We start from the raw sequence: 25872 nt of genomic DNA on the forward strand, positions 1-25872 counted from the left end.
GGTGAAAAAGAATAAACCAGAGCTGCGTGCAACGGAGAGCTGACTCCCACGAACAGTCCTGAGGAATGGAGAGCAGGCACTGACAGTAGGTACCGTGTAGCTCCGCTTACGTAAATTCAGAAGCCCGAGAACTGATCTGTGATGCTAGAACTGTGGCCGGAGCCACATGTTAAGCATGTTAAAATACATTTAATGAGGGTGTAGATTTTTTGTTGTTGTTGTTCTGTTGATTTACTGTTTTAAGGCCAGACCTTTGTAACATCAGACAGCTTACCTTCCATCAGACTGTTATTTCTGCTGGCTGATTTTACCTGAGAGAATGGTTTTTAACCTTTTTTTTTTTTGCCAAGGCCCGTGAGGAACAGGTTTGAATGAGTACATCCAGTCAGGGTTTGTTGATTCTGCTGAGTATTAGGTTGACTCCGTGAGGCATCCCTGTCTTTCAGGTGGTGATAAATTGTGCCATCCCTAAGGGGTTGAAGTACAATCAGGCTACGCAGACCTTCCACCAGTGGCGAGATGCTCGACAGGTGTATGGCCTCAACTTTGGCAGCAAGGAGGATGCCAATGTCTTCGCAAGTGCCATGATGCATGCCTTAGAGGTGTTGAATTCCCAGGAAACAGGTACGGTGTCTGGATTTACTTGTTTTCTCGAAGTGCCATGTATATGTGAATGTGAAATATATTTGAAGTTAATTCTTGAATTTCAAAACAAAGCTTTGGTTTGTTGACGATAAACATACGGTCTAGAAGGATAATCTCATGAGATTGGTTAGTCAATTTTTAACCCTCTCTTTTGAAGATAGTTATGCTCCTCCTGCTCTAGAACCTCAGCTTTTCTTGCATGATGTGAGGCTCAGAGAATATGCAGTGGATAGAAGTTATGTGTATGTATCATCTTGCCCTTGTACGAAGAAACGCATGTTTTCTGAAACATGTTTTTTAAGTCACTACCGAGCCCATGAATTTCAAGTAGGACTGGATTCCCTTCCTCCACGTTCATAGAACTTGATCCTGAAAGTTGTTTAAAGATTTTAGGAGTGCCCTCAGGTGGTACGAGCCATGAATTGCATCTCCTCTTACACTGCATGGTGGTTAAAAAGAGAAGCAGAAATAATTCACTGTTTAAGAACCCAGGATTTAAATCTGTGTATGCATCAGAGATGAACTGTGTTTTAGTTTTGGTTCACAAGATGGAAGAGGAAAAATGCCAATGTGTGGTGAACTCTTTGGGGAGAGATAGATTTTATATTCTAAAAATAAGTTATATGTAAAACAATGTAAATGTGATTTCTCTTGCTTTTGTTGCGTGCTTAGTAGTGATGTTGAATATACAAATGTGCCATAAGCAAAATGTATTTATATATTTTAAGAGGAGAGATAGAGTAATTTTTGATATTTTGTTGAAGGTATAGAGTTTCAAAACCTGTTATAGATACGTTAAATTTTTATACTGTGTCTTATTCTAAGAAGGGTTGAAACATCAAGCTCGTGGGTTAGTCTATTTCAGATACGAATTTCAGAGTAAGAAGACATTTTGGAATCTTGCCGAAACCACCTTTTTATGCCTGTAGATGTTTTATATGAGCTCTTTTGAGGAAATTAAGATTTCTGTAAAGCGTTGGTACATAGCTCTTACATCTTACCTGTTTTGAGAAACCTCTGGAGCTCCTGGTTTGTCAGTAAGTCCAGAGGGTAGCAGAGAGAAGCCCTCGGGTGTGCACCGTCTCAGGTGTAGATGCTCTGAATGCCCACATGTCCGTCTCGTGTCGGCCTTCTCCTGCAGGGGTAGAATGCCCCCTTGTCGTGGTCTCACCATAGCAGAGAAACTAGAATCGTGGCTCTTAATACCCTACGAAGACGCCAGCTGCACACCAAATAATGAAAGACCCAAAGTGTAGAGGTTGTATGTAGGACACTGACATTTTGGCTTCCCCATATTTGAAATGAACTAGCATTTTTATTTCTAAACCTTCAAAAGAGTGTCCATGGATGATATTAGGAACTAAATGTTACTAAAGTGGTTAAAATGATTATTTCTTATCTTGTCATCAATTTGTTTTTAACCCAATGGAAAGGATTGTTTTTATCAGTGTGTAGTCCTATAGTTTGTTTTCAGAATGCAAATGCTAATGTTTTTTCTTCTGATCTCCATCTTTTGAAATTAATGAGTCTTAGTGTGGAGAGGCTACGTTACATTCTCTTGTAATTTTCGCATTCTAGAAAGTTTGGCAAGTGGGAAACTCGCCCATCCTCTCACTAGCTACGAGCATTTTGGTAAGGCAAAAAAATTTAATAGAGTCTTCTTAGATGATCTCGAAATTTGTTCTTTTCTGTGTCACAGCTTGGGCCTGTCATGCCGTGGGCCGAGGGGAGGGGGACAGTGGTGGAACAGGGGGCCTGACTTAACCATCTCCCTGCAGAGAGGCTTTGGTTTTTAGCAATTTCATCAGAGAAAACAAAGCACGGGTAATGATTTATTTAGAAAATGACTTTTCTCCTAAATTACTGTAGTTAAGCACTAATTTCTGATCTTTGACGGTATTAACTGGCTTGGAAGTGGATGCACAGGAGGATTTGGGTGCTGAGAATCAGAAGGGTAGAGTTTTCTCTGTAGATCTCCACAGTGGGACACAGTGTCCTCCCCCCCACCCCCTGGATTATTTAGTGGCTCGTCCGTCCACCTGAACAAACGTACCCAGTGATGTCGCCTCTCATCTTGAGCGCACCTTCCCTTTCCACAGCCGTTTGCTGTGGGTTCACAGCCTGTTTCTTGCTGAAACCATCTATTGTCTTCCTGCCAGAGCCACGTTGAAAAAGCTTAACTTGGTGTCCCCTCCCTAAGCAAACAGTATACCCAGTGAACCTCTGATCAGAAGCAACAGAAACAAACATTCCCAAAGGTGAAGTGACTGCAGACATCGGTCTTTCCTGCTGCCTAGTGATTTGCCATGTTTTAAAACCATTTTTTCATATTGAATACTTCTGTTCATTTTGTTTTGTTGTTTTTTAGCTGTTAATATGGTTATTATCCACTGAATGTTGGTTTATCCTTCTGAGTGATTTTCAAGTTTTTTTAAAGTTATGCACACCTTTGTTCAAACAGAATCGTCTTGAGAATCTCAGTGCCTTCACAGAGAAAACCGTAGGGCTGCTCTGATGTGGGGGTCAGAGCCCAGGGCCACCGAGGCACCATGCGGCTCTCTAGAGCAGGGTCTGAAGTTACTAGCCGGTCTCTTTTGCCAAAACCCATAATCGCACTGTTCTCCTTTCCCCTCTCCCTTGTCCCTGAGTTCTCTAAACCCTCAAAAAATTTTTTAAATGAAGAAAAACCTACTTTCTTTGGGGCTATTCATACTGACCTATAAGGTGCTCTGTGTGTGTGTGAGATTTCCATCTCTTTTATGAAAAGGGAGGGTGGCAGGAATGTTTTCCTTTATTTTGTTTTTAACTTGGTGTGCAATTATCTGATATACTGGAAAGTACAGGAGGTGCTAAATACAGCAGGTTATATTTGGAATTTAAAAAACACAAATCACATGTTCTAATATTCTTGAAAAAGAGTTGAATTAGCCTTCGTTCTTCTATACCAAATGCTACAGTTTATCTCTTCTCTTTCTCTAATGATAGACTCGATTTTAAACACATTCAGATCGCATTATCCAGACTGATATTTTTTATTCCTGTGTTGTTTGTCAAATACATTTATAGCAGTTTTGCAGATAATAGTTGTGGATTATATAAAATGTAAAGTTAGTCCTTGTGATGATTAGTGGAGGTAAATTTGCACAATTTGTTTTTGAGGAAGGTTCGGGGCATTTGAAAATAGGAAATAATTTTTTAAATTCACTTTTTAAAAAGGAAAATCATATGCATAGCCAGTAAGTATATTCTGCTTTTGTTCTTCTCGACCAAGATTAAGCATACGTTTGTAGAAGGAAACCTTTAAATATTCTACCATTAACTAAGACTGCTTTTGCTAGATTCTATTTTATAGCTATTGAAGATGAGAACACAATGGGATTCTTATGTTTAAATTTTTTTTTTAGATTTTAAAAATATTTTTATATAGAGATTCCATTAATTTTTTTCTTACTGGAAATTTGGTCTGATACACATTTCAGTATGAGCATTTATATGAATTTTATCTCTGCATTTTTTAATCTCTTGGAGATATGTTTTGGAATTAATTGGATTTTAGAAATCTCAGAAAGTTTCTAGAAATACCTTCAGTCAACAGTGACATTGATTTCTCAGCCCTGCAGATGGCACGTTTCACGGGACCAATACTGAGGTCCTCTCACAGACGCCATCAGCTGTGTTTGGAGCGTAGGCCCTGTGTCAGGCCCAGGGAATAATGGCAGCCGGTGCAGGCCTGCACCTTGCCCTGTGGGCTTTCAGTGGGGCAGGAGCTGCTGGAAATAAGATCAGCACGCTAGGGTACAGTGTGTGAGAGGCTATGAGTGAGGTCTGCACAAAGGCCTGGGGAGAACCAACGAAAACTCTGGGGTCCAGGGGACATTCGAACGGCAGATGATGTCAGAGGTACGATTTGAAGAATGCGTAGGCCTCAGCCGTGGTAAGAACATTCTAGACAGGCTGAGAGGTGGTGTTGTGGCCTGGGTGTGGGAATTTACAGAGGAGGGAAATCTGAGAGAGAAGGTGGGGAAGGCGGGGAAGGGCCCGGTGTCCTGCTGAGGGCTCTGCGTGGCCCGGCGCTGGGCCGGGGAGATGCCGCCTGTGAGGGGGGCCGGTGCGTGTTTCTGTGAGCAGGTGTGTGCCGTCGGACGGAGGTGATGGGCTGGTGAGTGTGTGCCCCAGGCCTGGCCTGGTTAGGGTGCCGTTGTGATGCTGTGGGTGAGAAAGATGGCACCCCAAAATGAAACCCTCACGGCCAGGAGAGGAGCAAAGAGAGGAGGAGGTGACACCTTTCCTTCCTGCTGTTGTATCCTGCTCCATTTTGTCCTAGAGCTCGTCTGAGGCAGGAACAATGATCTGTTTATTAGGTGCCTGCTGAATGCCAGGCCCTTACTGGGCACGCGTATTACTGACGATCTTTATAATAACCCTGCAGGGTTGGGGGTGTCGTCCTTCTCTTGGAGATGAGAGTGCAGCTTATAGAAGGTCACGGGACCTGCCCTGGGGCCCACAGCTAGACCACTGCATGAGATCGCGTTTAAGATCTGTGTCGGCAACATGGGATGAGCAGGCCCGGAAGGAGGCAGGGGTGCCGTAAGGTGATTACGGATGTGTCCCTCCAGCCACTGGCCATCGTCTGGGCTACCGGCCAAGATGGCGTTAGCCAGAGCAGGAGAGGAGAGGGTGCGGTTCTGGGCCCTGGGTTACGGATCTGATTCTGGACACACTGTATCTGGAGCACTTTATTTATTTTTTATTTTTTATTTTATTTTATTTTATTTTTAAAGATTTTATTTATTTGACAGAGAGAGACAGCAAGAGAGGGAACACAAACGGGGGAGTGGGAGAGGGAGGAGCAGGCTTCCCGCGGAGCACGGAGCCCGATGCGGGGCTTGATCTCAGGATCCTGGGATCATGACCTGAGCCAAAGGCAGACGCTTAACGACTGAGCCACCCAGGCACCCTATTTTTTATTTTTTAAAGATTATTTATTTGTGAGAGAGAGAGAGAGAGAGGGGCAGGCGGGCAGGCAGAGGGAGAAGCAGACTCCCCGCTGAGCAGGGAGGCCGATGTGGGACTTGATCCTGGGATCCTGAGATCATGACCTGAGCCAAAGGTAGACACTTAACCATCTGAGCCACCCAGGCGTCCCTTGGAGCACTTTCTTAATTTCCTCATAAAATCATATGATATTGGACCTCAAAAGAATCCCAGAGGTCATCTTGGACAGTATTTTTCACTGAGTTTTCCTCAATCAACTTATCTTACTGAAATAACCTTTTGAGACAGACGAAGTGTTAGCTGCTCATCAGGATGCAGTGAGTAACAGGTTTGGGGGTCAGGTGGGTGGGACAGTCTTTTTGTGGGTATGGTCATGTACTGCTTTTATGCTTACCCCTTCCGCACCCTCCCCCACTTGTTAATTCACAGTCTTCACAGGAACGTGAGGTTAATCTGCAGGAGCTGTGTCCCCAGTGTCCAGTTACAAAAATCGGCAGGACAGATGGGACTTCCCTTGAGTCATACACCTGGAGGGGGAGGCACAGCTGGGGTTGGGGATTCTGGCCCTGAGGCCATTTCTCTGCTTTTCAAATCAACATCTTCAAAGCACATTTTTATGTATGTATGTATGTATGTACAAAAAGGTGCTTTTATTATAGCACAGGGACAGGACCTGTGGGCAGACAGAGCTGCGCTGGGATTGTGAGGGGTAACTGATGGGGGTTAGGGATGAAGTAAGTCTCTAAAGAATTTGTGTATGCTGAGAGCAAGGTCTCCAAGACCTCACAGGGCTAGCTATTGTCAAGGTAAGGTTAGTCCTTATTGTTTTAGCAAAGCGTTAGTCATGAGACCCTTCAGATGTGTGTCAGTGGGCCACATGTTGAAAGAGGAATTTTAGCATATCCTGGGCGTTTATGGTTATCAGAGTAAAGTGACACTGGCTAGAGCAAATCTTCATTGGTAAAACATTAAAAAAAATCCTTGAGGGAGTTGTAGGGGTGTTACACCCTGTATGTCTCAGGGATTTATCAGTGGGCTGCAAGTTGTAAGGAGTCCTCATTGTAGCTTCATTTCTCTTGCCTTCAAAGCCCATTTAAAAAGAGTTTGAGGAAAGTCATTTAGGGTGAGAAAATAGGAAAGAAAAGAACTTTCATTTACTTTTTGTTTTATGGATTTTGGTAAAATTTCAAGGTCTTATTGTGATTTAGTGAAAAGCACTTATAATTGGAGTCAGAGACTGTCTCTTCCTCTGGTGGTGGGGTGCCTTCTCTAAAGCTGTTTCCTTTTGAGAATATGTTATCATTATGGGAATTAAGACATTAGTATTATTAAACTATAAGATGTTATTTTTGAATCCTAATATTTATAAATACCTGGAAAATTCAGCTGTGTGGATTAACTTGCTTCGAGAAAGAAAAAGTGGCAGAGAGACTTAGATTTTCTCTAGCCTCTTCCTTGTCTTTACTCCCTGGTGAAGACCTGTCTTGTTACTTTTTTTTCCTCGTAGGAAGTTAGTTAATTCATCTATCATAGGGGTGCATCTAAATGCAAGGGGAAATTAGACTCAAATCTCCTCCTCAAGAATTCTTCTCTCGGAGGGGAGATAAGACGACACCCCTCATCCCCAAAAGGAGGTCATCACTGAGGCATAGATAAAATCCTATCTGAAGGGGAGTGAGGTTTCTTTTCATTGGAGCAACTGGGCAAGTGTTGATGAGGTGGCTCTTTGAGCTGATTTTGGAAGGGGGATGAAGTGTAGGCACAGGGAGCCCGGAGATGGCGTGGGAGAGCAGAAGGGGAAGGAACGAGCCGTGTTTGCCAAGCAGGGGCCTGTTTTGTCCTCTGGGGAGAAAGTCAGAAGCTAGATCTGATCAAGAAGGGCCTTTGAGAGCCATGGGTGACACAGAGTTAAGGGAGTAAGGGGAACAATGCTGCACTTGAGAAAGTGGCGGTGGTGTGAGGAGGGAGCCGCTGGAGGCGAGGGGGACAAGCATGAGATTGCCTCGCGGAGACGGAAGTCACGAGAGTAGAGGGGAAAGTGAAACAGGAGAGATCGCAGTGAGAGGTGAGTTGGCACGGGAAACCAGTATCGTTCTAGGTAACTGCTTTCATTAAGAATTCTGGCTGCCCGTTTGACACGACCGTGGCAGAGGTCCGTGAGAGAGCAGGGCGTCTGTGGGTGACGTGGTACGAAAGTTATGTTTGCAAGAAAGAGGGGAAACATGAAAGCATAGTTCAGCATAAAGTTGATTTGTACTGTGAACCTGAGCCCAGGTTTCAGAAGGGAAGGTATGTAGACAAAATTTTGTCTGCAGTAGCTCACAGTACAGGCAAAGAAACTATTAATTTTTTCTACAGACTTTAAAATGAAATCAGAGAGCAAATCTGTTCAGCCTCAGTTTAAAGATTGATTGATTTATTAGAGAGAAGGGGAGAGGGAGAGAATCTCCAGCAGACTCCCCGCTGAGCGCAGCCCAACACGGGGCTCAATCCCACAATCCTGAGATCACGCCCTGAGCCGAATTGGCTCAGCCAACTGAGCCGCCCAGGCATGCCCCAGTTTGGTAACTTCCTGCCGGAGTTAGCACATGCACGTGTCCTCTTCTGTGGGACACGACCCCGTTCTCGCTGGAGCAGTGATGTTCAGTTTGTTAGCTGCGAGACTGCGACAGGACAGCTGCAGTCGTTGTGAGGTGACCTCCCTGGGTTTGGAAAGCCAAAAGAACAGTGGCTGCCGTACGCTGTAGTGATAGATGACGTCACAACCACTAACTCAAATACTAAATCTCTTCGCTTAGGACTAAAAGTTACCAGCTCTTTGTAAAGATACTTAAAGCCTATCAGCAGTTCTGACTGACTGTTGTTGACATTGTAGGGATTTTTTGATCTTTGTGTGATTTTGTGATTGTGCCAAGATGCCAATAAGAAAAGTTTAAATAGTCCCAATACCTGAATTGAACACATGACCAGTTGCATATCTAATTCCTTGTGAAAGAAGGTTCTTTGGACAGGCCCACTCTGAACATCTAGTCCAGGAGGGTTCGTTAAAGTAATAGGGTTTCCAGCTGTGAAGGGATTCCGCTGCTGAGTCAGGCTTCTAGTCCCTATGCCCTGCCCGTCATATGTCCAAGCCTCCCGTTTCCTGCCTGTGTCTCTGCCTTTCTCAGCTGGGCTTCCACGGGGGAACTGAGCGCTTCTGGAAAGTGGTTTGGGTGATAGATCTGTGCTCTCCCCAGGATGGAACATAGGCATCCTTACTTTCAGTGAAGGTACCAGAGCCAGATTCCCTTGGAAGGCTGCCTCTCGCGGGTCCTGTTCCCTCGGCCTCCCTCTGTGCCTCTGCTTTCTGGTCTCGCATTCACCTGCAAGAGCTACCTTGAAGTTCTGGGACTAGAAAGTGACTGTGGATTAGCGCAGACAGTGAACACTATGGTATCACATCCTTCTCGTTTGTTCAGTATAGCCTTATTCTCCAGCATTTGCACTGAGTCGTATTTGGAATTACTCTGTAGCTAGTTCTTGGTCGCTTGGAGGACAGTTTGAATGAATGTTTACCTTGTAGCTACCACTCATAGTCTGCAGACGCTCTCGTTGTCCCCAAGTCATCGGAGAGGTTGATGCCGTCTCTGGGGTATGGCCTCCACCCAGTTGTTCTCCCTATTCTCATTTTCTTTGGGCCAAGCCACCTGCAGCATCAGAAATCTTGAGTTGAAAACCCTAACTCAGGATTTAAAAAGTGTGCTCCAGGGACCCTTGAGGACCCTCTCCTAGGCCCTTTCAGGGAGTCTATAAGGCACTCCTTTTTCCTTCTTATACTTCAGCCAAAACAAGGTGCCATAACATACTGAATGCAAAAGCAAATAAAATAATCCAGCTGTATTCTACTAAGCCAAACATTAAAGAAATTTATAAAAATAAAAAGCCACGTTATCCTAATAGCTAATAGTTTTTATTTGGGAAATAATTTTTGTTTTGGGAAATAATTACTATAATAATTTTTAATTATTATTTTTAAAATGAATTACTAGGAATTAAAACTGGAAGAATATTATTTATTTAATACAGCAAATAACAGTAGCTATACCTCACCTAAACAAGAGCTGTTCAGGGTCTTTAATGATGTTTAAGAGTATGAGGGGTGCGTGACCAGAACCTTTGAGGGTGACTGCCCTCCCTAATCGGGAGACTGTTGACTGAGAAGAGAATTTCCAATGGCTTTAGTCCTTTCCAGGCAGCCTAGCAAAGAGCTCTTGTCTACTGGATAAGATTGTCTAGTGGATGAGAATTGAGGATTCCATATTTTCTATCTCTTTAGGACCCTGTGTCTCTAAGATAAGCCTAGCTTTGCCTGTACCCGGAAGCCGTTCTTCTGTCGTCATTCTTCCCTCTGTCTGCTCTGTGTTTTCTCTCCTTCCCAGCAGGATGACTTCCTGGGGGCTGGGTGTGTCGGGGAGTGGGCACTCCTGCCCTGACCGGCACCACCTGTCAACGACAGGGAGAGTGGAGATCTGTTTCACACTGCCCCATGTATAAAAATTGCCCCATGAGGAGCTTTGAAACCATCTTCTCTCCAGCACCAGTAAGCACTGTTGCTGTGTGAGCACTGCCTCTTAGAAGTTCAGGTCCTTCGGTTTCTCGTTGGTACATGTGTGATTTTCCCGGTGATGTTCCAATCAGTGAATCCGGGAAGTATGATTCACAATAAATGAGCTTTAAAATATCTGCTACTAGACTTGTAAGTTCTGGACCACTAGCTGTTTGGGGAAAGCTCTTCAGCACGTCTGTGGCTCAAGTCTGACACCACGTTGTTCACGGGTGTGGCTTTAGTCTTACGGTGCGGACTTCCATCTGGTCCCGCTCCAAGATGGATGTGACCGAATGGCTGACAGAGACAGGACTTTGCTGTTTAATCTGCACGTGTCAGTCTTATAGAAGGTGCCCGTAGCCTGAAGTTTGTTGGCACTCTATTCTCTCTGCCTCTCATTCTTGTTTCTCTGCTTCTCTGGCGGTGGGACATCTTGTCAGGTATTGTCTGACGCACGTCTAGCTGGGAACATTTCTCAGCTTTCTTTACAGATAGCTTAAAATTTAATGAGTGGTGCTGCAGTTATCCGAGGATGTCATCCTTGATTATCTGCATGTTTTACCGCAAGAGAATAGTAATTATATACACTTACTTTACTTGTATTCCTGAATTTTAATCCTATTTGTTGCCCATAAATTGGAGAAGCATTTGCTGGATGTCAGAAATTCTGATACCTGTTTCGTAGGACTTTCCATCTTTAAATAAGGATGTAGGGAGTAGGGAGAAGCTCTAATAGAACAGAATCTGTCTTGTTCTTCATTGATGAGAACTGAATCGCAGGAACTACTACTACTACTTCTCCGGTGAGACCAGTCACAACACAACCGTGGCAGCCAAGCCTGCCCCGCCATTCTTACAGCTGAACGTGCTTCTATCGGTCTGTAAATGGGATGGTGTATTGTGGACTTGTCTGTGTTTGTAGTCAGCAAAGAGCACGTGTACATTGCTGCCTCTGAATGAACATTGGATGTTTCTGTTTTTTATGTTCTAGGCAAGACAGAAAAATTCTAATCAGTCTTTTGAAGATGGTATTAAACAGTGGTATCACTGAAATCAGTATTGTATATCTGAAGAATATTGTTTCCTTAATCCATAAAAAATTCCTAAGAGGGGGCGCCTGGGTGGCTCAGTCGTTAAGCGTCTGCCTTCGGCTCAGGTCATGATCTCGGGGTCCTGGGATCGAGTCCCGCATCGGGCTCCCTGCTCCTTGGGAGCCTGCTTCTCCCTCTGCCTCTCTCTCTCTCTCTGTCTCTAATGGATAAATAAATAAAATCTTAAAAAAAAAAAATTCCTAAGAGGTAGGTGGTCTCATAATCTAAAAGAAGAAAAGCCACAGGGAACTGAATTATTTGTACTCTTAGTAAGGTTCTAGGTTACGTGTTCTGAGAGAAACAAAAATGAGTAATTCAAAACTATGGACCTAAAGGGGCTGTGAATTGCGTGGAGAAGACAGACGAGGTCAGAAATGTCTGCCTGGCAGTGTTCGTCCCTCGAGCGAGACAGAGTGGCAGTTGTGAGGTAGAATGAACACAGCGAGCTGCTCGTGGGAAGATACCGAAAGTAGTTCTTGTAAGGTAGACCTGCTGCTTCTGTGGGCTTTTGCAATTTCTGAGAAAATTCACACCAGAAAACAAATGGTTTCTGCTTTGTGGAAACTCTCAGGGGTATTTGGTTATGACAGTGTCGTTCACGTAGGAAGAAATGCATTTATAGTAAGGAGTCTCCTTTGCAAATACCATCCTGATCTTTACTGTGGTAATGCTATACTAAACACAAATAATTACCTTTTCTTATTCAGATTTAGAGTCCCTTAGTCTTCGTATATTTAAGCCTTAGAATCGTACATTCCCAATTTGAAGATATCGACTTGATGCGTGACATGAACTCCCAGGAAGTGGGTCTCTATTCTATTTGCAAGTACTGCTTCGGATGGACCTTACGTTGATGGGGTCAGGGTAGATTCGTGGGCACCAGATAGCCTTGTGCTAGCTTTCCCTTGTTTTTAGAACAAAGTAGACTCCTTAATGTGGCCCCTGTTTCTCGGGAGCTGGCCCCTCTTGGCTCTGTATTAAGTAAACACACCCCCCTGCATCCAGGTTTTCAGCTTTCTGTTTCTTCTTTCACCGCTGAGGGACTTAATGTTTTCTCAGAACAGTGTTAAACTGTTAATTTCTGGATTGAATAAATAAATTAGGCAGAACCAAAGTTAGTGACAGTTAGACACTGCTAATCTTTACTAGCAGATTCTATTGGCACAAACAGATCAAATTATTCAAAGCATCTCTGTCTGCTGAAGGCCAAAAGACACATATGTTTTTTTAAATGTAACCCACAGCCTGCTAATTTGGACTAAGATGGGATCTACAAATGGCTTTCAAGTATATTTAATGCAGGAATAGTACTTGATAGTATCATTTCCATGAATGGATGTTGGAGTGTCGAGAATTCTGTTCTTAGGAAGCCCTAACTGTTATACTGCTCCAAAGGGATACGTACTATTCTTTGGGGAAATCAGCTTGAATGACATCTCTTCACTTTTAAATAAACACATCTGCTTCTGTTTAGATGGCACAGTTTTATTTTTGAGTATCGCATTCCGCACAAGCCCTAGGTGTTCAGGACTGTGAGGTTTCCACCTTGTCTATTAGTGCAGCTTTTATTTCTCTGCCAAAACTTCCCCTCTACTTAGTGAAGTATGATTTTGAGGAAGTTTTATTAAAACTTGATCTTCCTATGAATAGTGATGTGATAGCAGCCGGGAGTCGAGTGTGGACTTGCTTACGAACAAGTTCGGGGTAAGCTTGTTAGGAGGATGCAAGGCCAGATTACCTTTCTCCACACGCCCCTGGCTTCTCAAGTCCTGCCTGCCTTTAAGGTTGCTCCTTCCTGTGCCCTGCCTTCTGATGGCTCTTGGTTGTCAGGACTGGGCAGAGAACTTGCCTTCACCTGAATTTCTTCACTCTGGGAAGTGGCTATGGCCGAGGCAGCTTCCTTGCTTTTTAAAGAATTCATTCTTTCCTGGAAGCTACAGTCTATTAAAAACTTCACATACAGGTTTTCTGGGTTTTTCTTTACATTATACTGAATTAGGCTTTACAGGAACTCCCACTTCTCCATCCACATAAAGGTTGTTTTTCTTATTTAAAAACAGGTTTATTTCCCTGACTTTTGTTTAAATATTTCTGGTCTTATATATCTCTCCTTTTTAATAAAATTATGTACAGATTGATTCATTCTCCTATCCATCCTACCCATTTGCATCATTTAGATGGATTGATACATGTAAAGGTACTTAGACTGCCGCTAGCACACCTTCAACAGGTTCTGTTTAATGAGCGTGAATTCTGTAAAAAACCACTTTAGTTAAACAAATGTATCAGTTACTTTATGCCAAGCTGGTCGTGCTGGTTGCTCGCACTAGGATGATGAACATGGCACAGACGTTACCTTTGAGCATCTGCAAGCCAGGCGAGGCAGACCGCTAACTCTGAGTAGACAGTACACAGTAATAACTCCGCAATCACACAGTGCATCCAAAAGACCTTAGGCTCCAGCGGGTGGTCCTGGCGTTTCATGATGTTCCTTCTGGGCTCTTGCTGATACTGAAGACCCCCAGCCCCCCATTTTGTTTTTAAATAACAGTGAGTTGCTGCTGCTTTTACATCTTATTTTAGAGGATGAGTAGTTAAAAGATTCATATTTAACATGAAAAATGTCTAATGAAGAAAGTAGAATAATTGAAACCTAACCGTTCAACAAAAATACTAAAAATATAATTTAAAAGGTAAGTATTTAGTGTACAGTTTTCCTGAAAAAGAAGTACTTTATTGAGTATTAAGAGTGGGAACCTGTGACACTCCTAATTTAAAGTTTCCTTAATTTTGGGGGCACCTGGGTGGCTCAGTTGGTTAAGCGTCTGTCTTTGGCTCAGGTCATGATCCCAGGGTCCTGGGATTGAGTCCCATGTCGGGCTCCCTGCTCTCTGCTTCTCCCTCTGCCTCTGTTTCTCCCCCCACCCACTTGCTTTGCTCACTCTCTCTTAAGTAAATAAATAAAATCTTTAAAGTAAAAAAAAATAAAGAGTAAGGATATAAAAGTACATACTGTTGTGGATGTAATTAAATTTCGGAGACTGAAGCTCCTGGTGTCGGCAGAGCGTCCATCCTTGCTGACAGGTGCACCCCACCCCCCCGCCAGCACCCCAGGCGGTAAACCCCACATCATGTGAACAAGCCCAGCTTATTTTGTGTTTTATGTATTTAACCAAACTATCCTTTTAATAAAACTTTACATCTTTTGAGTTTCAAAAATAAACGACACTTTCATCATAAGTATTAGTTGCCTGGTGTGGTTTTCGGTAGAAGTTGCTTCTTAGTCTACGTGCTGGAGTATCTGGCGTTCCTGTGCAGAGAAGATGAGAGCCGGGCGCTGGCCCCGCGGACAGGGAGACCACCATCCTGGCGTCCCTGGGATGACCCATCCCGAGCACACGGGTATTCAGAGTCCCTGCCTAAGAAACGCCTTTGGTGTTGATTCCTGCTGGCGGGGGGACTGCCGTGGGCCTTCTCACACCAGCTCTCAAGTTTGGAAAGGGCATCCTGGCTCTGCTGCCCTTCCAGACCCTCGGGGTCACCCTGCTGTTATTACTCCGGTCACTTCCTTCATCGTTTGTTTCCGTTTCTGCGATCCAAGGCCAGAGCCACAAGGGCCCTCAGCCGGCCAGAGCTCTTGCTAATGGAGCTGTAATTTCCAGCAGAGCATTTTGTTTTTCAGGGGAAAATAAGTGGGTTTTTTCCTGATTAAAAAGTTATGTTCTTATTGTAAGAATTTAAGTAGTACAGAAAAGCATAAAGAAGAAAGTAAAAAAATACCCAAAATCCTACCACCCAGAGATAATCACCTTTTATATTTTCCATAAGGGAAAGGTGATAGGTGTTGAAATATTTTTCAAGTTTGTGTTAAAAATGGCTTCGAGATGAAGAACACAAACCCAGCATGGGATTATATTTTTCCTTCACAGCTTCCTTGAGCTCACACACAGTTTACCTGCATGAAGCGTACAATGCAGCGGTCGGTGTTTTTGCTGGGCTGAGCAGCCGTCCCTGCAGGCAGCCTGAGACCGTTTAATCACACCAGAAAGAAGCCCCCCAGCCTGAAGCCACCGTCACCACCCCTCCCTGCTCCTGGCGACACTGAGCTACTCTCTAGATTCGCCTATTCTGGACGTTCCCTATATGTGGAATCAGATGACCAGCTGTTATTCAGCGTGATGTGTTCATGCTTCAGCTGTCTTGTAGCATGGGTCACGCGTGGCAGTTTGAGAAGTCAAGCATAATAAAAAGCACGTGTCATGTGTCTAGGTGTGCTAAGTTGTGCCAGTGGGACTTTCATGTTTCAACAGTTGGCTTTCTTATTTTAAAGTTGTCGGACTGTGATGTACGGTCAAAGTAATGACTGAATCGTAGCATTTTTTAAAGTAGAGAGCTTAAAAGCAAAGCAGAAAGCCTTCCGCAGATTCTTCAGTTTAAAAAAAACTCAACCTGTTAAACCTTGGTGAATTGCAGCAGAAGTATTATGCTGAGCTGAATGCACATGGAGCGAAGCACTTGACCGATTCGATTCGCAAGATGTCTGACGGTTGTCTTCTTTTGTCTCCACGCTCAGTTTTCCTGCCCACAGTTGCCCTGCCTTCATTTTTCGCCACATCCAAGAGCATTAGCTTAGAAACTTTATACCTTTTTTGGTTCTCTTAATTCTTTTTGTCTTGTAAAAGTAGGAGTGAAGAGACATGGTCTTTGAAAGTCTCTGTGCTGTACGGTGAGAGTGTAAACACTTTTTTAGGTTACAAGTGTTTCTGCTCTTTCCCCGTGGGTAAGGGAGTGAGGTGGTGTGTTTCCTGAGAAACAATCGGAGGCGTCCTCGAGTCACTGATAGCATCTCCCGTGAGCCTTCCCCGTGGAGCTGGGTGCCTTGGTCATTCTCCCCCCGCTAGTCTCCAGTGCTGTAAGCTGTTGTGGGCCCGTTTTGTCTGTCTCTCGCCCACATAGAAGTTTGGACCACTCTGCCTAATTATAATATTGTACTGAAACCTCTCTCCTAAGTCTTCAGACAGATTCTTCAAATTTCTTAGATAATTTGATAACTACCTAATTTTTATTTATGCTTATTACATCCTGTCAAATTTTTTGAAGTGGCTAACAGGAGGAAACATATATGCTAAAACCTGAAGGGAAAAGAACTCCCAGTGAAGGGGGGAATAATTGTCTTCGTTGTTCGGGGCTGAGGAACTCAAGTTGAGTGTTGACTACCGGCAAGTTAGCGTTAGTACAGAAGGAAATCTTCCCGCTGACCAGCAGAGGACCACTGTGGGCAGAAGGCATGGTCAGGGTAAGGTGGCCATGCAGATGGAGGAGCCTCGACCGAGCACGTTGGAAAGGTGGAAAGAGCAGGTGCCTGGAGCCTAGGGAGACAGAGCGTGGACTGGATGAGAGAGGGAGTGGTCACGCCATGGGGAGAAGGCGCTGGAGTTTGAGGTTCGTCTGGAGAGCAGTGGGAAGCAGTTGAAGACATTTTACAAAGGGAGGCGATTTGGTTCAGACGTTAAGGCGTCACCAGCTATTGAGGGGAAGGGGGTGGTGCCAAGATGAGAATGGGCAGCTTCGGGAGGTGGTGCTGTTGTGACAGGGCTGGTGGTCTCGGAGCGTCTGCACTTACCACCTACTCTGTGTGTGTGTGTGTGTGTACTTTGGTGTTGACATACTGCATACATTATGGAACATTAAAAGAAAAGGATGAGAGAAAAATGAACAGAAATAGAAGTGCTGCTGATTTCTCTCCCATGCCAGTGTACGTTTAGCATCCTGGGATAAGTGCATCCCTCTATGAAAACCACTCTCTGGAGTGGAGGCCATTTGGAGAGAGGGATTTCGAGGTGACAGGAGGAGCTTGGCAGTAGGTTCACTAGTCGTAATAAAAAGGAAGGGGTGACGAGGGCCCTGGACTTCTGGTTTGTGCCACTGAGGAGATCACAGTGCTGGTTAGAGGCCCAGCCAGCGCTCCAGCAATAGGCTGATCCTGTTTGTTGAAGTAGCCGCTGCCTGCCTGCGCATGTGCGTCCCAGTGCCCTTGGCCACAGAGGGGACCTCTAGGGTGGTCGGGGGGCTGGCTCTGCTCTGCAGAGAAGTGGACGTGGGACGCAGGTCACTCTCGCCTTCCCGAGTGTCAGGACGTGGCAGGATTGGTACATTATGGTCGACTCTGACAGTTTCTGTAGCTGTGGATAGACTCCTTGATTCTGCAGCTGAAGGTAAACGGTGTACGGAGCAGGTGTGGGCTGGGGGCATGTCGCGACTGTCGCTGTTCAAGCTTCTGCTGAATTCTCCGCAGTTTGTCAGCTGTTAGCAGCCATCTTCCATTTGCTGAGAAGAGAATAAAGCGTATCTGAGGCCGTAAGTTGGGGAGGATTAAACAAACGAAGGGGGCAGGGGAGCCCCATCGCATGTACAGTTTGCCTAAGACTAGGCACAGCGACACGACAGAAGTTTCTGTGTTGGCGTTTTTTTCATGTGTGGCTAGAGATGCATGATGCTCTACTTCCTGAGGTATATAAATATTTCATTAAAAACTGTACATATTGGACGCCTGGGTGGCTCAGTCGGTTAAGCGGCTGCCTTCGGCTCAGGTCATGATCCCAGGGTCCTGGGATCGAGTCCCATATCGGGCTCCTTGCTCGGCGGGGAGCCTGCTTCTCCCTCTGCCTGCCTCTCCCTCTGCTTGTGTTCTCTCTGACAAATAAATAAATAAAATCTTAAAAAAAAAAAAAACTGTACATATTTTAAAGCGAAATGTGAAAATTTTTCGGAAAATATTAAAATGCCACTTTAAAAACGCCACCACTCTGCACACAGTTTGCTCTTTGTTGTAATTCTCGTGTGCTGGTGCGGAGCCCTGCAGAATGAGACCTAGGTCTGTATGTCTGTATCTCTTTTGTTCAGTTTTACTGAGGTATAATTGAAGAACAAAACTGTAAGATATTTAAAGCGTATATACTGTGAAAGCGTCCCTCCCATCTAGTTAGTTAGCACATCTACCACCTGAACCTCGTGTGTGTGTGTGTGTGTGTGTGTGTGTGTGTGTCTCATTTGGGTGAGTTAGCACAGTTCAGTTACACAGTACAGTGCTATCAACTACAGTCACCATGTGTCTGTTAGATCCTTGGTCCTCATGCATCTTACAGCTCAAAGTTCGTACGTTTTTACCAGCCTCTGTCTATTTACCGCCCCCCCCCCGCCCCCTCCACAGGCCCTGGCAGCCACTTCTCTACTGTTTCTATGAGTTTGGATTTTTTTTTTTAAAGTCCACATACAAGTGATGCCAGCAGTCTTTTGTCTTTCTCTGTCTGGCTCATTCCGCTTAGTGTGATGCCTGCACGGTCCGTCCATGTTCGTGCAAGTGACAGGATTTCCTTCTTTCTTCTGGCTGAGTGATACTCCATTGTGTGTATTCCGTAAGATTCCAGAATGGAATCTTTCTCACATGCACACACACACGCACGCTCTGCATCTTCTTGACCCGTTCATCTGCTGATGGACATTAGGTTGTTGCCGTATCTTGACTACTGTGAGTGACTAAGGCTGCAACGAGCATAGGGGTGCGGGTGTTCTTGTTTTCATTTCCTTTGGATGTGTGCCCAGAAGTGGGATTGCTGGGTCATGGGGTAGCTCTGTTTTTAATTTTTGAGGAGCCTCCATAGTGTCTGCAGCGGCTGCACCGTTTGCATTCCCGTGATTCCCGTGGTACCTGCTTTTGTTTGTTTTGTTTTTTCACAGCAGCAGCCACACCGCTGCGGTGTCTTCCTCCATTGTCTTCTAGCCGCCTGAGAACAGACACACATATGCTTTTATCCCCTTTCAGAACGTGTGATAGAACTTTGCGATCACGAGGGTAATACCTGGGGGCCTCATTGATGGTCAAAAGCATGAACACTGCTCGTTTGGAAGCTGTCGATGTATGTGCCCACTCAGCAGACTGGCTTTCTAGAGAGTAAATTGAAGTAAAACCAGCTTTAAGCAAACATTATCTCATTGAATCCTCAGAAAAAAATGCCTAGATGGGTAGTATCCCCGTTAGCACTTGCCTCGGGACTGCAGCTGGGGTTCTGCTGTTGTGATTATCTGGTGGCAGCATCCGTCATGCTGATCAGATGCCAACAGCCCGTCATGGTCGCTGCGGCCGGTCCGCCCAGGCTGCTGCCTTCTCGCTGCTCGGACCAAACACCTGTGGGGACAGACAGCGTGGCAGGCAGAGCCTGAGGGATCACTGCTTTGCAGACTACATGACGGCAGGGTGGCTGATAGACGAGGTCATTTTTCTTCTCCAGGAGTCCAGTGCAGATGCTAAATTTTGTGTTTTGTGTGCATCTAAACCCCCTTGGCGCGTGCTTTCCTGCAGGGCCCATGCTTCTCTCAGTGCCGAGCCTGATTAGTCCTGTGGCTGACTTGGAGAGAAGTGGTCTCTCGGGGTGGGGTGGGGGGAGCTGTAGGGAGCACTGGCCCTCGCCCTGACGGTGAGGATGCTGCAGGCATCCTGTTACTGCATCCGCCCAGTCCGGGCAGTGACTGCTGCATCCCGCACTCCCCCTCCTCCCCGGCTGAGCCCAGAGACAGTGGCATCAGCAGTCAGTCGGCAGGAAGCGCTGCCGTCCGCCCGGCCGCGTGCCTCAGTGCCGACTGCAGTAGAATGGAGATCAGTATTTTATGTGGTGGCAAGGAGTAGAAGTGTGTAGAAAGAAGGTGCCTGAAGATACCGAGGGCAAGAATGGTGCTTTGTAGGTGTAAACTGTGAGAAGAGTGGGAGTTTTTGGTGGACAGTGTGGGATCTCACGCGGGCCGAATGGTCTCCCTGCATTCTGACGGTGGTCAGATGACTGTGCCAAAATGATTGGCCGCACAGCGTGGCAGGTGCTTTGCTGTCCAAGACGAGATCATTTCTCGGGGCTTTCTTGTAAGTTTTTATATTTTCCTTACTCTTTTTCCCTGTAAACATGAATTAAAGGAAGGGTAAAACCTGAAGACCAGGCATGTTTGTTAATAAAGGCTTTACAGAAGTAGTCATTTACAGACATCAGTAAGACAGAGTCTTTTAAAGTTTAAACTTAAAATATAACTTGAAAATTTCCTAAATTGTTTATCTCCTTTGAAATGGTGTGATTGACTTGGTAGACATGTTATATGCCTGTGGTCTCTCTCCTGTCATTACAGTGAATATAATGCGGCTTTAATAATAATAATAGACGGGGTTGTTGGAAGTACTTATAGCAAAGGTGATGTTTTTCAAACTTACTTATTTTGTTTGTGTTTGAAAATATCTGCTATATGTAATATTTTTAAAGCAAGGTTTAAACTTAATTGGATGATATTAAATCTTAATTTCTAAAAATGATTTTAAAATTCTGATTAAGATTTATTACCATTTTCAGATGTACAGTCTTTAAATTGATTTGGTTCTGATTCTATGCAAACTTTTAGTTAGCATAAATTGTATTATTTAAAGAATACGGTTTAGGCGAAATCTAAACTACTGTCTTGTTTGCCTTTATGCAGTCTTTCTTGAGTCAATATATTTTCATCTGTTCATTGTTTTTTGGGCTAATACCAATGGAAAAAGAAAATCCTACGCTGAAAAGAATTTTGTTGGAATTTTAGAAAATTATTGATATAAAGTTTTGAATGTCACTAATGTAATACTAAGAAAATTTTTCATTTTGTTTTCCCCATCCCAATTTTGAGTGTCACCTTGATTTTGTATAAGCCCTTCCCCATTTCATAAATTAGCACCTTCTTACTGAGTTTTTTTCTGTTAAAGAGAATTTACTTCATTAATACTTAGGGTAAATTTTAATGTAGGTAGCCTAAATAGTAAATGGCTATTTGAAGTGGCCACATGTTTTTAATAAGATATTTTGTCAAGTATATAAACATATGGGGGGGGGGGGGAAGGAACGATAAAATGTGGCTTGGTAAAACAATGAATAGTTTTGATGTTTTTTCAGAGTGCAAAGCCAATAAAGATACTCTTACTTACATCAGTGACTGTAAACCACTTTAATTGCTACAGGCTGTTTAAAATGGCTTTTGTCTTTTTCTACTAGTAGAAATGAGTTCTTCTTAGGTTAAGTTAATCTTGTGTTTCCCCTGAGTTTTTCTGAGGGGCAAAGTCTTCTAAATGAGCAATACCGAAAGAGGGTAGATACTCTAAAATTAAGTCAGCCATGGATGCTGACCTCCTATAGCTCAGTTCCATTTACTTTTCAAAATATGGTTGTGAAATGTAAATCGATTGCACTCTCTGATTAACTCTGAAAAGAGCTATAAGTGCCTTGTTTGGTCTGTGGCTTATTACAGGGTTTTTCCACAAATAAGATTACACATAAAAATTCTTTTTAAAGTTTATATTAAAGAAGATACATTTTTATTAAATTACAGAGCTTCCAAAATGAGGATCTAGATAGGACGTATGTATAAAAACATTTTGAACCTTTCAAAGCACCTTTTAGTTTGTGTGAAGTTCTTCTTCTAACACCAAGGTGTCTGTTGCAGCCCAGAGCAAGGTTGCTGCTACCCAGGACAGCACTAATTTGCGATGTATTTTCTGTGGTAAGCAACATTATGTTTACATTACTTTTTCAAGCTGTGGTACATACTACTTGCACATTTCCATAACTTTTGTTTCTGTAGGCCATAGTCTGGCTTGTGGTATTCGGGGTATCCAGCAAGCTACGTTTTATGTTGTGCTATCTGTTGTGGTTCATGTAGGTGATTCGGTCAGCTTTTGAGTTGACTTCTTAGTGAGGGTGTAGTTAGGATGAGGGTCTTAGAATGAATTCTTCTGCAGTTCTTGCAACACGAACGAGAGGGGTTTTTGTTTGTTCGTTTTTGTTTTCAACTATTTTGTTTGAAGCAGTCTTTTAATTTATAATTTAAGGGACAGAATTACATCTACCTTAGCATGTTTTGAGGAATGTGAATGTGTCTTATCTGAAGGGAGCTTTTGCTCCACTTGAGTGAAGTTGTTAGGCGCACAGGTCGTGAGGCGGATGGCAGCCGTTGTGCTTCCCCGGCTTGGCTTCTCAGTGACTGCCTTCTTTCTGCAGTAGGTGAGGAGTGAGCTTGGGCTTACAGAGTGCTCTTGCACTCCTGTGCACACGCGCGCACACGGATGTGTTGTTCGCATGCATGAGCCGGAGACGTCCCTTAGCTGCCCTGAGTCACAGTCACAGGTGCATGCTCGTGCCCTTACACAGGGATAGAGCAGTGTGCGCGTGCACACGCACACACGCGTACACACACACACAACACACGCACACCTTCCTCTGAATTGTTTTTATCCTTATTTGATTCTAAAACCTTCTGTTTTGAAAAACCAAGTTCAAAAAATGACTTGTAATTGTTAGAACTTTTTTTTTGGATATATATATATATATATATATATATTTCTTACTCCTGTTTACCTTGACTGGCCCGATTATTCTATGAGAGAGAAAATTATAAAGTGATAATACTGCTAAAATTTTATATAAACAGTTCAGCTGTGTATATGTACTTTATCCATGTGACTTAGTTTTTGATGTGATTCTTCAGTATTTCTGATATTGTTTCTTTACCTAATTCTCTTTAGAATTATTTAAAAATTTATGTACTGCTGGTTTAGGCAAAGAAGCATGTGTTATAAATTTCCAAAAATGAAAACTCTGATGTATTTCTTAATCACCTAAAGTTCCATTTTCGGCTTGTTCCGGGCGACACAGTCCCATCAGTGAGCCTGTGCTGCTGGTCTTCATAACTCCCTGCTCCCTAGGGTTTAATCAGTGACTCTTAGCGATGCTTCTCGGCCTCCTCCTGGGGGCTCTTCTAGGCCACCTTTTGAACTAGCCATGAGTTATTATTCGTATTGGTGTTACTTGGACTTTTTTTAGTTCATTCTGAAAACCTACTTGATGTTCTGTACTTTGCTACTTACTGTGTTGAGTTCCACATGCAGAATAATAGATACAGTTTACCCAGTTGCAGAGAGGATTGATTTGCCCTTAATAAAGGTGAATTTTTAAGTTGTAAAATAACGTGTTAAAAAGCACATTTTCCCCATTATTACCTTTAATTGATTTAACTGTGTACAGTGATATAATTACCACATTGCTAAGTTTACACTTGATTGTATTGTGTATAATAACACCTCTTGGTCTTTTAGTCCTGTGTTTTTAAGCAGTCTGTGGCTAAGTGTGAAACCAGATTTGTGAAAATTAAAATGTGACAGCAGGTGCAGTGTGCTTTAGCCAAAACTCAGTATTAAGTCAAGACTGAAATGCCATTCATTCCTGGATTCGAGAGACACTCTCTTCTGCTTTCCATCATTTATAGAGAACCTATCAGTGACATGGACATATTTTCTTTATTAGAAACTAAGTCACATCTCTGCTATATGAATTCTAGCCAGGACAGATTAATATCAGTCCTTGTCTCCGGCTCTGGTAATAAGACAGAGAGAGTAACCCTCAACGTTAGCTGCTGTCTTCATGACACCATCGTAGGGACGAGGCAGGCTCACGTGTTTCTTTTTTCCCCAAAGAGAACTGTCAGCCACCACATGATGCTCATAGCAATGCTGTCATTTGCCCACCGGATAAGAAAGTGCCTTTTTTTGGATTCTGTGAGAAGACAGATACTCTTTTAGGAATATGACCGACATGAGCTAATAGTTACAGTGCAGAAAACACAACAGCTGCTGGCAGCCTCGACTGCTCTTAGTTGCTGCTTCATGTCATGAGCCTCATGTTGGTGTGATCGACCCCTTGAATGACCCCACAGAGTGACCAGAAGGAAACACAAAACTGTGTCCCGGGAGTTCTTAAGTGACCCCGAGCTCTTCTATTCAGTGCTTAATGGTGTATTTACATTATGTTGAAATGCACATGAATTTCAGTGTGCTCATTATCGTGACTTACGGTACTGATGGAGGAGAAACAGGACAGCCAGACTAAATACAGGTACACTAAATACAGACCCCAGGGGAAGGCCCCTCCTCTCCGGCCCACCACGGAGGGGGTGTCTGTGGAAAGACAAGCTGCCCGGTACCACAAAGAACCATGTAGGAAACACTTGTAAGAGCTTTTCTGGGATCAGAATTCCCCTCATTTTAAAAGGATCTTCCTTAAGTTTTCGTCTTTTAGCTGCATTAATAAACTGTGGTAGATTAATTTTTTAATGATATCACCCAGAGAATACTTCCCACATTTTTAAAACCTTTTAAAACAAGTTTGTTAAAAAATCCAAAACAGTTTCTGTTTAAAAGATAATTTCTTCTCATTCAAACTTTTTTTAAGTCAAACTTGTTAGTTTTTTTTTTTTAATCTGTTTAATAAAGTCAGGATTGAGTTGAAATTTTGACACACTTTTTGTGAACTTATATATTTGAGCTAAAACTTAAATGGGTAGATTTATACTGGGGAATTTCATCTGTCAGTATCACTGTAGAGGTCACAAATGCTTGTGCTAGATGTAAGCAGTCTGTTAGTGTCCTTCTTTGGGATGGGTGCTGGACAAGTCTCTCCGACTCCGGGGCATCCAGCTGTTTAATTATTGGAGCAGTATGAGCTTTTCACTTAAATGAACATTATTTTAAAAAATAATTAAGCCAGAATGGTCTCAGGAGTTGCCCAGGCTAAATGCTCACATTTAATATTTTTGGATAAATGTAACTTTGGGTATAAAAATACTTCCCCCAAATCGTTTGTATTTTCTCAAGATTACCCTCCACCCCAATCTTCTGTTTGTCCCTCCTTCTGCTGGAAGAGACAAAGACATCTTTTCCTTCTAAGAGTATAGACGTTAGTGTATGGTTTAATATGACAGTCAATTTTTACATCAGTATGTTCATTTCCAAAAGCAGGAAAGAATTCTGGCCTGTTTACTAGACAAGTTCTACTTTTCATTTATGCAAAAATTTAAGTGCGTGTTTAACAGTAATTTAAAAAGCTTTTTGATTTTTTGTTGTTGCTGATGACATAGGATTAATATATTTTAATATTTCCTTTATGTGGTTTTCAAAATAGCAGACTTAGGAAATCTCATGAAATACATCACTGCAATTGTCATGTAACTTGTCTTTTAGAGGACAAATTACATGATTAATCTAGAAATGGGTAAAGAGATGAGAAAAAAAATTCAGTAGGTAAGTTTAGATCCACTTACCTGTATTTCCAAATTTGGGATATGCCAGTACCGTACCAACATTGCCAGGAACCTTATCCTTCTAGCTGCAAGGTTTACTTCCCTAGCACAGCACAGACCTACCAAGAATTTGAATTAGTACACAGAAGCGTTTCTCTTACCTGTTTCTAGTATTAGCGGCCTACACAACACTTTGAAGATCTCTGTTAGGGGCATTTGCTGGCACACTAGATTTACTGTTTACTGGATTCTCTTGTTTACTGGCTTAGATTTCAAGATTGATCTCTTTTAACCCTAGGCTTTGCATATTAGGTCCAGTATTTATTTCTCTCATGACACATTTAATTTTTATATCCAGTGACACTAAAATGTCCCATATCTAGTGGCATTTGTTATAAGATGGTAAAAATGGGTCTGCATTGC

At 43.3% G+C, this 25872-nt stretch overlaps 1 protein-coding gene across 2 annotated transcripts in view; it reads left to right on the top strand.

Moving 5' to 3' along the window:
* ENAH (ENAH actin regulator) overlaps positions 1-25872 on the top strand; it is a 138686-nt gene that overhangs the window by 77125 nt on the left and 35689 nt on the right. Inside the window, exons 3-4 of one of the 2 annotated variants that reach the window (XM_044915980.1) lie at positions 447-624; positions 21823-21879. In XM_044915980.1, the coding sequence (XP_044771915.1) occupies positions 447-624; positions 21823-21879 (235 nt within the window). The remainder of the gene's footprint in view (positions 1-446; positions 625-21822; positions 21880-25872) is intronic. The other variant, XM_044915981.1, reaches the window with a different exon arrangement.

This window comes from Neomonachus schauinslandi, chromosome 6 (genome assembly GCF_002201575.2).
Source record: "Neomonachus schauinslandi chromosome 6, ASM220157v2, whole genome shotgun sequence".
Taxonomy (NCBI): Eukaryota; Metazoa; Chordata; class Mammalia; order Carnivora; family Phocidae; genus Neomonachus; species Neomonachus schauinslandi.